This window comes from Lethenteron reissneri, chromosome 23, assembly GCF_015708825.2.
Source record: "Lethenteron reissneri isolate LAM-NWPU_2019-01 chromosome 23, ASM1570882v1, whole genome shotgun sequence".
Classification (NCBI taxonomy): domain Eukaryota; kingdom Metazoa; phylum Chordata; class Hyperoartia; order Petromyzontiformes; family Petromyzontidae; genus Lethenteron; species Lethenteron reissneri.
The window spans coordinates 18,229,882-18,243,522 of record NC_083801.1 but is presented as its reverse complement, the minus strand read 5'-3'; the positions used below and the strand labels follow the sequence as shown (position 1 = coordinate 18,243,522).

The window sequence follows — 13,641 nt, the reverse complement described above, 5'->3', positions numbered from 1 at the left end:
TCTGCAACCCCTACAGACTTCACAAAATGTGACAGCACAACAAGCCGCTGGAGCATTGCAATTCACACATCGCTAACTGGGAATGTGGCGTGAAGAGCAATGGCGTTGGGGGTCATTTGATTTATTTAGACAAAACCTCAGCGCCAATCACATACATCAATTGACAAAGCCGTAAGATGATCCATTAAGCTCGAACAACAGTTGCACCTAAAATTACAGTAACAGATAAAACGTCGTGTTGTCGTTGATCTTTTACATTTATTTTGAGAAATACAATAACTCTTTCTGTGGAACACCATACGCAGAGGCATTCAAACGCAGAGACTAATGTCTGCAAAGGCCATAAAATGCGCCTGACCTCCACCACATTGTATTGCAGAGGATTTCTTGGCCAATTCTAAAGAAAAAGCACACAATCAATCATGAATGGCTGAACAGAACATAACAAAAATATTACCCATGGGCTTTCAAATTTATAGATATCAAATCCATTAAAAATATATATTTCTCTGAATTTTTGTGAAATGCACAAACCATATGAACGAAGCTCCACTCAGAAATATTATAGTTTGACTTGACAATATATTTAAATATATGATGCTATTTAACGGTTCGTAGGTTATCACAGATTTAAGTATCCAATTTCAGAAATACTATGCCATAAACTTTCAATTACACGCATGAGTTGCCAGCACCCTTCAGGTGTCCCGCAGAAATCAAACAACTTCTGCACTCGAATTTTATACACCGACTCGAACCCCACCGAAGGCACTATGCAGATCCATAGGCACGCAAAAACATCAAGAAACAGACGTCAATACACAAACGTCCAGCTTAGTGAATAGCAATGGGTACACTGACACACACAGTAAAATGCACGCCCCACCCTCGCGACGTCCGGCTGATAAATAATACGGAGGAACTCGGCACAATTTAGCTCTGTATCTGTAGGAACAACAGAGAAGCGGGTGTCTGCGCATTCGTGAGATGCAACGTTCCCACAGGAGCGTGGTGGTGGTGGCGGTGGTAGCACACTGCAGTCCGCGGTGCGCACTGCCGACCTCTCAAGGGCCCTGGCGCTGCGCAAAATGCGTGTCACCTGCAGTTTGCCCCACAGTTGTGTGGAGCGAGCCATCCTTAAGACCGCGCGTGCTGCACGACCGCGTGCGAATTAAAACAAAACGAAAAATGACGCCTTGCTGTGCGACTAAACGGGGGAGCAATGGAATTTTCATTTTGGCGATGCCAATTCGCAGCGAACGGCGAAAAGTAAACAGCAAGTCGTAATTACATTAAAAGATCTGCGTTTTTCAGTGACACATCAATAAATCCTGCTGAAAAACCAACAAAGCTATGAAAATATGCAACCCTAATAATCATCAGCAACAATACCTGCATGCTGTCACGCACCGCCACGGGACGGCCCCCGTACCTGCACGCTGTCACGCACCGCCACGGGACGGCCCCCGTACCTGCATGTTCTCGCGCAGATCGGTGGCCTCGTGCAGGGGCTGCGCAGCCGTGCGGAACACCTCGTCGGGCACGCGAACTCCCAGCAGCCTCATGGCGGCATACTCGCGCGTCTTCTTGCCCTTGCGGACAGAGAGGCCCCTCTTCTGCGCCTTGCCGCCGCCCCTGCGGTTGGTGATGGCCACGTGCAGGAAGAGGTTGGCATGTTCGATGCACTCCCCCGTGAGCGCGTGCAGCGGCACGTGGCGGTAGCCCGGCTGCAGGCACTCGAACGGGATCGTGTACTGCCCGATGAACTCGTCCCCGATGTAGTCGTCGTCGAGCACGACGAAGCGCACGATCGCCAGCTCGGGGAGGTTCACCTGGAACACGAAGCTCTCGTCGAAGACGGGGCTGCCGCCGTTCTGACCGATCGTCTTGGTCCTCTGCTCGGCGCAGTCGGCTGGGATGCCGTGCACCTCCACGTACACGTACGGGTCCACCACGTCGCCCTTGGAGCCGGAGCCCCGTGGCTTGGGTAGGTGCTGCCCGCTGATCACCTTGATGTGCAGCAGCTGCGGGGAGATGCCGGGCAGCCCGTCGCGCACGTTGGCACTGAAGTACGACACCTCGTCCCGCATGACCGACGGGCGCAGGACGTAGCCGCAGCCGCCGTTTTGCCGGAACCAGCCCACATTGAGGTCCATCATGAGCCCCGGCGTCTGGTAGTTCATGCCCACCACCTGGCAGCCACAGTTCCAGAAGTCCTGCGGGTTGAGATTGCTAGAATCGATGCGCATGGGGCTGGGGAAGATTCGAGAAAGGAACCTCTTATTGTGGTTGACGAAGTCCTCCGAGAACTCGTTGGAAAATCGGCTTGCCAGGGCCTCGGTGAACGAACACATCTCCCAGTACTTCTGGCACTGCTGCGATGAGTCAAAGTCCCGGAAACGCACAGATTTGCACAGGGTTATCAGGTCGGACAGCTCGGGGCACAACTTTTGTTTCTTCACGTCGATTTCGTCTGGCTGGAGGAAAATGTCCTGGGACATCTCTGTCCTCTGTGCGATCTCCGAGGCTTCATCTTCATCTGTGACCTCTCCCTCTGGCCCCGGTTCCTCAAAAGGTAACTTTTTCCCTTTGAGAATTATCTTCAGTTTCAGAGACTCGGGCGAAGGCAGGTAGCTCTCATTGATGTCCACGGGCTTGATGTACAGCTTATCGCCCAAAACCTTCTTTATGTGCTGCACCAAAACCTTCTGTTGCATAATGCAATTGTGGTTCTCCAAGCAGATGATCAATGGGTATTCGGAGGCCACAAAAGCGTACTTGTTAATGGCCTCCAGCGCGCTGTGAAAGGTGATCGGCAGCGTCATTGTATGGCCATTGTAGACAATGGGCTCGCCGTCCGGCCCGTCCCAAACGTCCATCTCCACGCAGCGGCAGCCCATCCGCAAGGCCCGCACGTAGCCGCTGACGTCGCAGGGGCCACGGAACTGGTCCTCGATTAGGTACGTGTTGTGGGACGAGTTGATGTAGTAATGGGAGATCGGCTGGCTCATGTCCTGGCAAACCCTCCTGTGCGCCGGGTCAAAGAGATCACATTCCGCAGAGATGAGGTACCCCGTGAAGCCGTCAATTCCTAAAAAGCCCCTTTCCTGCCCTTCAGTGGAGGGCTCGTACCGCCGGATAATGTCCGAACACATTTGCTCAGTAATATCAGTCATGCCCTGCTCCGCTTCCAAAAACATGGTTAGATCCCTGCTGTCCAGATACTCTTTACTGCTGGAAAACTGCACCAGTAGAAAATAGATCTCTGCCCGAGTGCACAACTCGTGGTACATGTCGACAAATTCGGGAAACGAGATGCCGTCTATTGGGGAGACCCTGCTCTTCTGCAGCTCTTTCAGCTTGAGTCTGATGGTGATGCCCTTCAGGGCCGGGTTCAAGCCCTGCAAAAGCTGGCAGGCCACCTCGGCGGGCAGGCAACCTTTGCCGCCGCCGTCCGCTCGCGTGAAGAGCGGCAGCAGCCAGCAGTGGCGCAGCGAGTTGTGGCTGCTCTCGAGCATGTCGAGCGAGTGCGAGCCGAAGGAAAGGAGGTACCGTAGCCCCGTGACCCAAGCGTTGGCGATATCGGGCGCGGACGCCACGAGGTCGAGCGATTCGTATCCCTCGCCGTAGATGATGGAGAAGGCGCAGTCGGCCGAGATGTGCTCCGCGAAGCCGTGGTTGCGAAAGGTCTCCGTGTTCTTGCCAACGCGCACCTCCCTGATGGCGACAATCTCCAGACGGGCACGCTCCGAGTCCTTCTTGGACGGCTCCCAGCGAAGCCACTGCAGGTCGGACTCGAGCAGGAAGTAGCGCTGGTAAACACGCGAGTTTGGCCGGATCTTGCGCAGCTCGCAGCCCTCGAGCATGAGGTTAATGCAGTCGCTGGCGCTGCTCACACGCCGGTCGGTGGGCATGCTGCCAAAGGACACCGTCTTCTTGCGCTCGCGCTTCTGCCGGGTCGAGTCCTGCAATCGCACGGGGCAGGGTAACGGCGTGAGCGGATGCAAGGCCCCGCGCGCTCCACAAATACACGCGCACAGGTCGCGCTACAAATGAAGAACGGTGAATTAATTGCCACGTGCTACCTGTACCCACACAAGTAATAATAGAGCACATTAGGCATTTGCATCATTTGTATAGCATTTCAAAGGCAGGGACTGTCTGCCAGCCACAGTTCCAAACACAATAAAAAGCCATCTCTAACATGCCATAGCAGTAAGACTACACGGTTTTGATTTGATAACTGGAGAAAAACCCTGGCGGTTATCAACACAAGTTTGTGGTATATATGTGCATTTATAATTACGTATTCCACAATAATGCCCTAGTATTCCTGCTACATCAGCACCCGCCCCACCACACAGACTACACCAGGGATGTAATAGAATGTAGCTGGTAACAATGAGAATCATCAACACAGAGCACCACAGCTGGGCAAAGTCACCGCTTCAATGTGGGTGCATCATCGACCATAAACCAGCACTGGTGTGGGCACATGGTTCACAGGTCAGGTCTCACACTGGTAATGCCAGTATGCAGTCTGGTCACTGAACAAATGGCCTCAGGGAAACACACAACATAAAAGGGACCCCATTATACATACCGATGCAGTACAAATGGGACTCTTTTTTTAGACCGTTTAAATCATTAACATTATGCTGTAATATGCAGGTGTCTCGTTAGGTCACAAACAACTGCTGTTTGAGAAAAAAAACCCATGTCCATGCCACTGAGCAAAACTAGTTGCAGTTATTCGAGTATAAAATGGAAGGACTGATTTTGAAATCAAAGTTACCAGCTAATGATTCATCTTTTCAGTTTTATTGGCATGCTGAGCTGATCTTTGAAAAAAAAGGACACGGAATGACTCGCTTGATACGTAACTACCAATTAAGGCAGACATTAAAGGCAACTGCCACACATTGCTTTACACCACATGAAGCGTCTCAAAGTAACAGCCTGAATATGCTTAAGACTCTGTAAAAAAAAAATATTTAATCTAAGAGGCTATACGAGTGGCATGGAGAATGGGATCTGGGAGCAGGCTCCGAATAGGCCATCGGATGTCAAAGCTGCACGGATCACATTCGAGAATGCTGTGAAATGCGATTCTAGCAGCAGGCACAGCAGTGGTGCAATGCTCTCTGTAATGGCAGCTAATGGCAAATCTCCTCCCCAAAAATGTCAAGACATTAATTTTCCATTAAAGAAACACTAGGACCTCCCATTAACCTCGTAACTACTTGAACTTAACCTCTGCCTCTGGATAGGCATCATTATCTCTTGCCGGTAGATATAGTAATCATTCAGATCTTGTCCACCTGATGCAGTCACTATTAAATTCATCAAGACCATCGAGACATCAAGGATATAATAAGATTTTAAAATGTACCCATCAAATTCCAGACAGACGATTTGATGTTCTACCATGGATCCACTAATGCCCTGCCATCAGCATCTCAGAGACAAGTTACCAAGCAACTGCAGCTGCACCACCGTGGGTTTTTTTTGTTTGATCCCTGTTGACCAAAAATGTTTAATATTGCAAGGGGCCTTATTATTCTACTTGTGTAAAAAAAAATAAAGCAATTATATCATGTACTTTTCTTTGTGCCGTTATCCTCTGGGATGGGTAGACATGTATTTTAATCATTACCAGATAAATAAGCCAACAATGTCTTTCCTATATCAGGCCCCTCCACTTAAAAAAACGTTTTCTTTTCATGTGGAGGGACATATATAGTGTGTGTTTATGTATTTTTCACTTACATTCTCCACAACGACACTAACCAGCGTCTCGTCGGTCACGGGCCCTGCTCAACACCAAATTACGTACCGGCCAGGGTCCGTGAGTGCAAACTGACCTCCACACATGGGGGCCCAACACACTCTCTGGATGTGCTCAGCTATAGGCCATGTGGCGCACACACACACACACCGTCGACGAGAGGGTCCCATCACCAAACTCAACGGTGAACTCAAAGCACCCCCCCCCCCCCCACTCCACACTGCAAACTGAGCAGCATGTTGCTGGCTCGGAAAGACGAGCGCACGATCATAAACACTAAATATCTTTGAACCACAGGAAACTTTTAACTTATGAGCTTGAACCCCCACCCCCTTGGTAATGTATCGTGATGCAGAGTCTCATTTTCTTGCACCACCACCCTTGCGTTGCACCTTGCTCCGGCTATGGGGCACAGCTTTGTACAACTGGACCCCCTGGGGCTGCACTGGGCCATGCACACGTCAGGGTGCTAAGGCTGGATCCTTAATACGTGAAGATATTCGGTGTTATCGTGGACAGAGGAAATTCCCATTTAGTTCGTGTACACCACTTCACTGTTGCAAACGAGACTCACCCTGATCTCTTGAGTTCTCACCTGGTTAAACAATATAAACTTGACCTTACGTTGATCCCGTGAAGGGCACTAAGACACACTATAAACAGTGAAAAGTTATGAGCAATTTGGCAACCTCACCAAAAGGACAAATTTAAATAGCGTCACGGTAATTATTTGTCGTTTATGATATGCTTGACAAGTAGAAATGATGTTCCAATGCAGCAAAGTGCGCCAAAAGACGTCTAAAGTTGGAGGAACAGGAAATATTTACAGAAATATACAAAGAGTGCAAAAACAGTTCAACGCAAAGACGGAGCCAGGGGAAAGAGGTGTGTACACAAACCTCCTAAACCTGTCAAGGAAGAGGAGCGAGCGAGCGAGCGAGACGCGCACTCTGGCGAGCGAGCGGCACAGTTGATGTTTGTGCGGAGCGTCGGGGACATCCAAGGCCACGCAAACGTTGGCCAAAGCGCAAGTTTTCTCAAGAGTTCCACCTTCGGACGTGACTTGTAAAAGAACGCCTCCCGTTCGCATTCACCACCAGTGGTGCGAGAAGAATGATTGCTGGCAGGTGTCACCCCGTGTGCCAAATGTGATTACATACGTACAGACAGTGCACTATGATAATCAAACCCGAGGGCTTCAGCGTAGGGAGCGTGCATTTGTATTCGTCGCGCGAAGAACGGAATCGATTGACGCTTTATTTCAAAACGGGCGGCGATATGAAATACATCGCCCCTCCCCCCCCCCAATTTATTCGCATTTCTTATCTCCAATTATACAAAGATAACGTACGACAAAGCCAATTGCATAACAATTGCATAACAATTGGCTACGTAGCATCAAAGCAGAGGTGGGGGAGGGGGGGAACGTTTGCAGCAGCCGATGGCATGAAGTCGTTTGCAGAAAACCCATCGCGTGGCGCGTTTAAATAAGTTCAGGCACTCTTCTAGAATGCTTAATTTGTTACAGCTCCTCTCCATAATAATTGGCTGTCAGAAAATGCAGTGGACCGGTTTCAGCGGACCGTGATAATGTCACATGCCGAGTAAACCTCCATGGCAGGCAGACCTATGACTCGAGGCTCAATTGCAAACAGTTTCATTTTTCATTCAGAGCTTCTGCTTCAAAAAGTGGGTGTGGGGGGGGTTTTGGACGCATTCTTCTGGAAAACAGAAAAACTAATTAATTTGACCTTGTAAATAATTAGCATTTAGGGCTTGCTATGATGATGCGGTTGATAAATTGTCATGAAAATTGTAATCGGAAGTTGATTGGATGTATTTTATCAAGCACGTCCCTCCCTTGAAATAGAAACTCCCGAATTAAATAGGCTCTTACCTGGCCATGAATAAAACCGTCAAACTGTCTAAACGTGACCCTGGAATTGGGGGGTCCCATTGCACCGCATTCTACTCCTGCTGGTCTGGAAGCCAGCAGATTAAAGATGAATATGAGTGAGCGTGGCACATGGCGGCCCAAGCGAGAAGCCATCGGCACTGCACACGCATGCCCATGTGATTTAGAGTGCACACATTACTCATTGCACTCAAAATGCACTCGCAACAATGACAAATCTCGGCACATGTTTGTTTTGATCACCAAGAATCTCGAGGGATGAAATCAACTCGTGTGCAGATGTTAGGTGAATAAGTACATCACAGGTTCATGAGAGAGAGCCAGCTTGAGGATGCCTTAATTCAGCAGTAGATTGAACATGGCTGATGATAATAATTAATGCAAATAAATCACAGTCCTCAAGAAATTGCACGTTTACAATGTCACACACCTCACATTTAAAAATTCGGAATTATCGCTGCTTTCCATTCTATTATATGGACCGAAATAAATATATGTATGGTACACATAAGGTACACACAACGTCGCTCTAAAGTGGCTATGTAATCGAATCTCACAACAACGTTGCAATGATGTTGAGGGGGCGCACAAGACAAATTGTACGTATCGTGGATTTTGCACACCTCCCCTATTTTGGCAGTCAAATCCATTACGATGGAGCAGCATGGCCACCCAAGAGCAACTGCGGTCAACCGAATCAACGCTGGCGAAAATTACTCACCCACCAAAAAGACGGGAGCACGGATTGCTATTGGAATGAATACATGCCCAGTGTCCCACTGCACTGGGAATCGCTCAACAGGTGCTGTTGTACTGAGAATGTAAATACGATACGAATGATTACAGCCGGCTGTAGGTTTCCGGCTTTAATACCCAAGAGCTGTGGTTCTTAGTGTGGTTCCCGGTACCACCAGGTGGTCCGAGACGATCCTCCAGGTGGTCCCCGCGGGGCTGCGATGTAAATGCTGGTTGATCCGGACAATAATCACAACAACCTTTTATTTTGGACATTCATTAATATTTGACTCATGATATTCAATTTCATAATGAAGTTCAGTAAACTATTCCTGATTAAACTACCCTAACTTTAAAATCTAAATTCCACCCCCACCCACCACCCCCTAAAAAAACGTATAGCCGTGTTAAAATATATATAATTGTTATATTCCGGTAATATAAATCATTGTGTCTCACTGCTATTTAGAGATAAGTGAATACGTTTTGTCACCATGCGTGGGGCGGGGGGGGGCTGGGTGGTCCGCGGGCCACAAAAGTTTGTATAAACACTGCTCTACATACATGTTGAATTTTTTTTCACACCGTACGTAGCTAAACGTGCTAATCGGAGGTGCGCGTGGGGGGGGGGGGACAACAAACTAAACACAAAAAGCAGTTCCAAAGAAATGGGTTTTCAATCTAGAGGATTTAAAAGTGCACAGCTCCAGTAGTTTCCCAGCATCGGAAGCAAGAGCATTCCAGACGGCCGCAGAAGGGCATCTGAAAGAGCGCGATGATGTGGGAGACAGTCTTTGTTTGATGGCTAGCCAGAAGCCAGACGCATGCAATGATTCGCCCACCACGCCCTCACCTGCTGCTTCGCCCGCACATTAGCGTTTCTGCGCCCCACGTGCACATTTTTTTAATTAGTCCGGATACGTGTTTTTCTTTCCTGATGGAATTGCTGGTTTAACATCACACGCAGACTTGAGAGCAGGTGGCTGAATGTTCAATTACGTGCAGGTCCCGAGGTCTGCATGTTCAAGTCCCCGAATAATACGTCAATATAAGAATGAATGATTTGTCAAATGTTCACCATCGTCAATCATAATCAATCTACTGCTGAATGGATGACCTGCCCAAGTCGTCACCAACTCTTGTAGTTCTCCAATGTAACAACTATGTACGAGCAGCATTAATGTTTGCTTTACATTATCTTTTTATCTGCCAGTGGAATTTCAGCAAAGCACTTGACTTACAATTGTAAAGCTGCTAGCTCAAATCCCTACTTATGTGTTAATTCCATCCATTATCCCTCCAGGGCAAATACAATTAATGCCACACTGTGGTGTGTTAACAGTGGTTGTCCAAAGAAGAGGCAGGGCTTTTACCAAAGGAATGTAGAATTTCTACTACCGGCTCAGTAAGGGCTGTCAACGGACTTGATAACCACCCCCTGCTCAAATGTAGAATTTTTTATCTAGATTGAAAACTGACTTCTTTAGAATTGCTTTTGATATTTCGTTTGTTATCCTTCCCCCGCACCTCCATAATCCATGGTTGGCCTATGTACGGCTGTGAAAGAAGTTCAATAAACATACCTGCAATTGACTATAAAAACATTTTGACATTTTCATTATGTATACGACATGTTAAAATAATGTTCAGTTCATTGTTGTATTGGTGTCTTTACTGTCACGAATCACGATTTACTTTACTTTAATTTATTTTACTTCAAAACCCTACGTTGGGGCCGACATACGAGCCGGTTCGCAAGCTGGCACGACCAGGGGTCACACGGACACCAACCGATCTGCCAACGCTGCCCACCGAGGGCTTGCTCGCTCGTGATATACCAACAATGACCTCGTTGAAATCTCAGCAAAAAGCAGTTCAATGTAAATAGGCATCCTTGTGTTTAACTAACTCATAATTGTTTGTGTCTTTCTTGTAAGTACTACAACGAATGTTCCTATTGTGTATGAGCTTTATTTGAAAATTATCATGTTAAATAATAATAAATTATCGCGTTTATGAGCGTTCGCTCCTAGTGATCTATTGCAAAGATAGTATTGGGAAAATGTATACATTTAAATGTATGGCCACTCTAAAGCTTTTTTTTTTAAGACCAGTGACCTTTTCGGAGATAATTACACGAGGAGGGCCAAAGTTATACTGCATACCATGGTGATCATAATAAACCACACAGGTTTATAAACACTCTTTCTTCACAATTTGGGGAAACATTTATTTTAATCTAAATGTATTAACATACAGTCACGCAGTGTGGAAACCATATGCGAAAATCAAAACTGGCCAGGAAATATTTTGATTTCTCAAAACGAGGTTTGCTCTTCACAATTGCTCCCTGTAAAGAGCGCCAGTACATGTGGGGGCCTGGTATGTCCACAAGAGGATGCGTCTATCGTCTTACCCGTGACCTGATTAACCCCCTCACCCCGACTCCTGTTATCCATGACCAGAATCGATCTGCAAAAACTGCTATTATGCGCAAGATATAGATTGTTATTGTGCCACGGCTACTTCTCGGACAAGCCAAGTCACCAGAAAGTGGAGGCGACTCATGTCATCCGCAGCTATTTCACTGGTCAGAGGAGTTGTGTGGCATATTCATTCTAATATTTGTGATAAGCTGGGTACTTTCGCTGTGGATTAATGATGATGATAATGGTGGTGGTGTTGTTGATGAAGTCACATTTGATAATGCATGCTGCAGGGATCATTAGTGGCCCCATACCTCTTGAATCTCTGTATTAAAAACGATAAAACTATGTTAATTTTACCAGGTAAGGCCCACTGTTATATAAAGCTCTTTTTCACAATCGACCTGGCCACAAATTATAGCTCAACGAGATGGCTTATCGTGTGGAAATGTATAGCAATAGTCGTATACTCTGAACGTGTGTTGATTCTAAATGGAGGGAAAATCCGGAGGACCCAGAGAAAATTCCACGCGACCACCGCAGAGAAGACGCAAATTCCTCATGGAACAGACCCACACACGTACAAAATAGCGTGCCACTATTTCCACGAACAACTTTACTTCCCGTTTGCCATTAACAAGTCCTTTGATTAAAGGATCATGTGTTGCAGCTGGGTGTGGCGCTTTCTGTCCATATGCCGGATTTCCAGCTGTCAGCGTTTGTCCTTGGGAGGTGGAGGAGAAACTAAATCCGCGTGCTCATCTCTCAGAATAGGCCCCAACATCAGCCGATCAATGCACAGATCGGCGGCTCGCTTGACAGATGCAATCATCGCCACGGAGACTGCATCAATGGGTTAAACATTTAACGTGATTTTCTCATCATGTGCATTTAAATATCAAATATGTGAAATGCACGTGGGCCATTTTTTTGCGCGTCAAGCCGAGCAAAGTATAAATACAGAAAATGTCAAGCAATGTTTTTTGCAGAAATACTTGGTACCATTAATTTCCCTTTTTTTGTACGAGCACAAAAGCAGCATCTGTGCTTAATATCAGGTTACGATATACGCGTGCTAGAACATCTACAAAACATCAATCAGCAAAGCTGCCACATGGCACAGTGCGAACTTTCACCTTGTGGCATGTGGTGTGCCTGCCCACATGCCCGTGCAATGACACCAGTGGCTTTGAGAGGATGCGTTTGCGCTCCGGATGAAAGCTTTGCGAGCAGAAGGGCTTTCAAAGCTCGCTGTTGCTTCCAAAGAGGTCACAGTTGATATCAGGACACTATTTTTCTGAACATTACGCAAAATGGACAGCCCTACACAACACAGTTTTTATTGTAGGTATAATCTTGTTTTGTTAACTTTAGGTTCATTATTTAATGTTGTATTCCAGTCTACACAAATATGATTTGAATGTCGCTGTTCATTTACGTCATTTATGTATGGTAAGCATTGGCTCAAAGCAACATACTGCAAGTGCACAGCAGCGATGTGTCGTTTGCAAAATAAGTGAGAGAACATCACTAGAGCCGTTGCAATGCATCGATGGAAATTGATTCTTGACCCAAATGATACAGTTTTTAATTGACTGCTGAAGAGTCCTTTCTTTTTGATTGAATGGGATATTTAAAAAAAAACTATGTCGATGAACCAAATACAAGAGTGCATCGTCATCTCCATAAGCCATTGTCAATCCACTGCTGGATGAAGGCCTCATTAAGCCACCGCTATATCTCTCACGATCCAGCAGATATTTTCTGCCACTGCACATACAGAAATCATGACTCAAGCAAACGTTTGGCGTTTGCACTAAATTTTACAACACCAACAAAAACGCTCCACACATATGCACACTTGCTGACAATTTACGTAACCCTGCTGTATCTATTTACAATATTCTCAACAACAACAACTGTTCTTTTTTTCATGAATTAAACGGCAAATGTGCCAGGCGAGAGAGGGGAAAAAATGGGGATGTGGCCACTTGGAAAAAAAAGGAGTGCAAGAGTCAGAGATCGAGGAGATTGCAAATTTGCATACTCGCTCAACGTACAAGTGTGTTTGTGTGTGTGCAAGCTTGTGCACACACTGCCTGCAGCGGGTCACATACCTATTCTATTTACCTGCATACAAATAATGAGTGTGAGCAACTCTGTTGTTGTTATTGGATAAACTCAAGGCCTTGACGTTACGGTCTAGTTTTCTGGCTTAAGCACAGCCATATGGCTGCCAGGTCCGAATGTGTTCCAACTCCAGTGCGCCTATTTGAGTGCACTGCAGATTTGCAGTGAGCGGATTCAAACGCCCGAACGGCATGTTTGCATACATTACTCATAGGAGAAGAAGAAAAAAAACCCGGGACACCCTCATTTTACGAATCGACAACCACCCCCCAAAACAACGAAAACACCCACAATTGACCCCCTTAGGACGCGCCCACTGGTTCATAATAACACATACTCTTAGTTCTTTCGGTAAAGTCACGTAGGTAAAAAATGAAATAAAAATAAATACCACGCACCTTATATTGGCTTTACCGAAAGAACTAACAGTATGAATTTTTGCAGTCACGAAAGCTTCAAATCTAGAATCATAATAACACAGCCATGGAGCAGCCGTGGCCAGCAGTTCACACAGTTTACTGCTGTTGGTTTAATGCAACTGGTGGTCCTGCTCCCCCGGCCTCCCAGAGGCAGTGCACAGTGTGGTGTTAATAGCTGACAGTAAAGATGGCAAGAGGTCACATTTCTGGGACAAAAAAAAATCCACC

The 13,641-nt window shown here is 46.7% G+C and overlaps 1 protein-coding gene across 1 annotated transcript in view; it reads right to left on the bottom strand.

Moving 5' to 3' along the window:
- Positions 1-13,641, bottom strand: part of LOC133346150 (inactive phospholipase C-like protein 2) — an 87,532-nt gene that overhangs the window by 33,357 nt on the left and 40,534 nt on the right. The window contains exon 2 of the mRNA XM_061557599.1: positions 1,473-3,965. Coding sequence (XP_061413583.1) covers positions 1,473-3,965 — 2,493 coding nt within the window. The remainder of the gene's footprint in view (positions 1-1,472; positions 3,966-13,641) is intronic.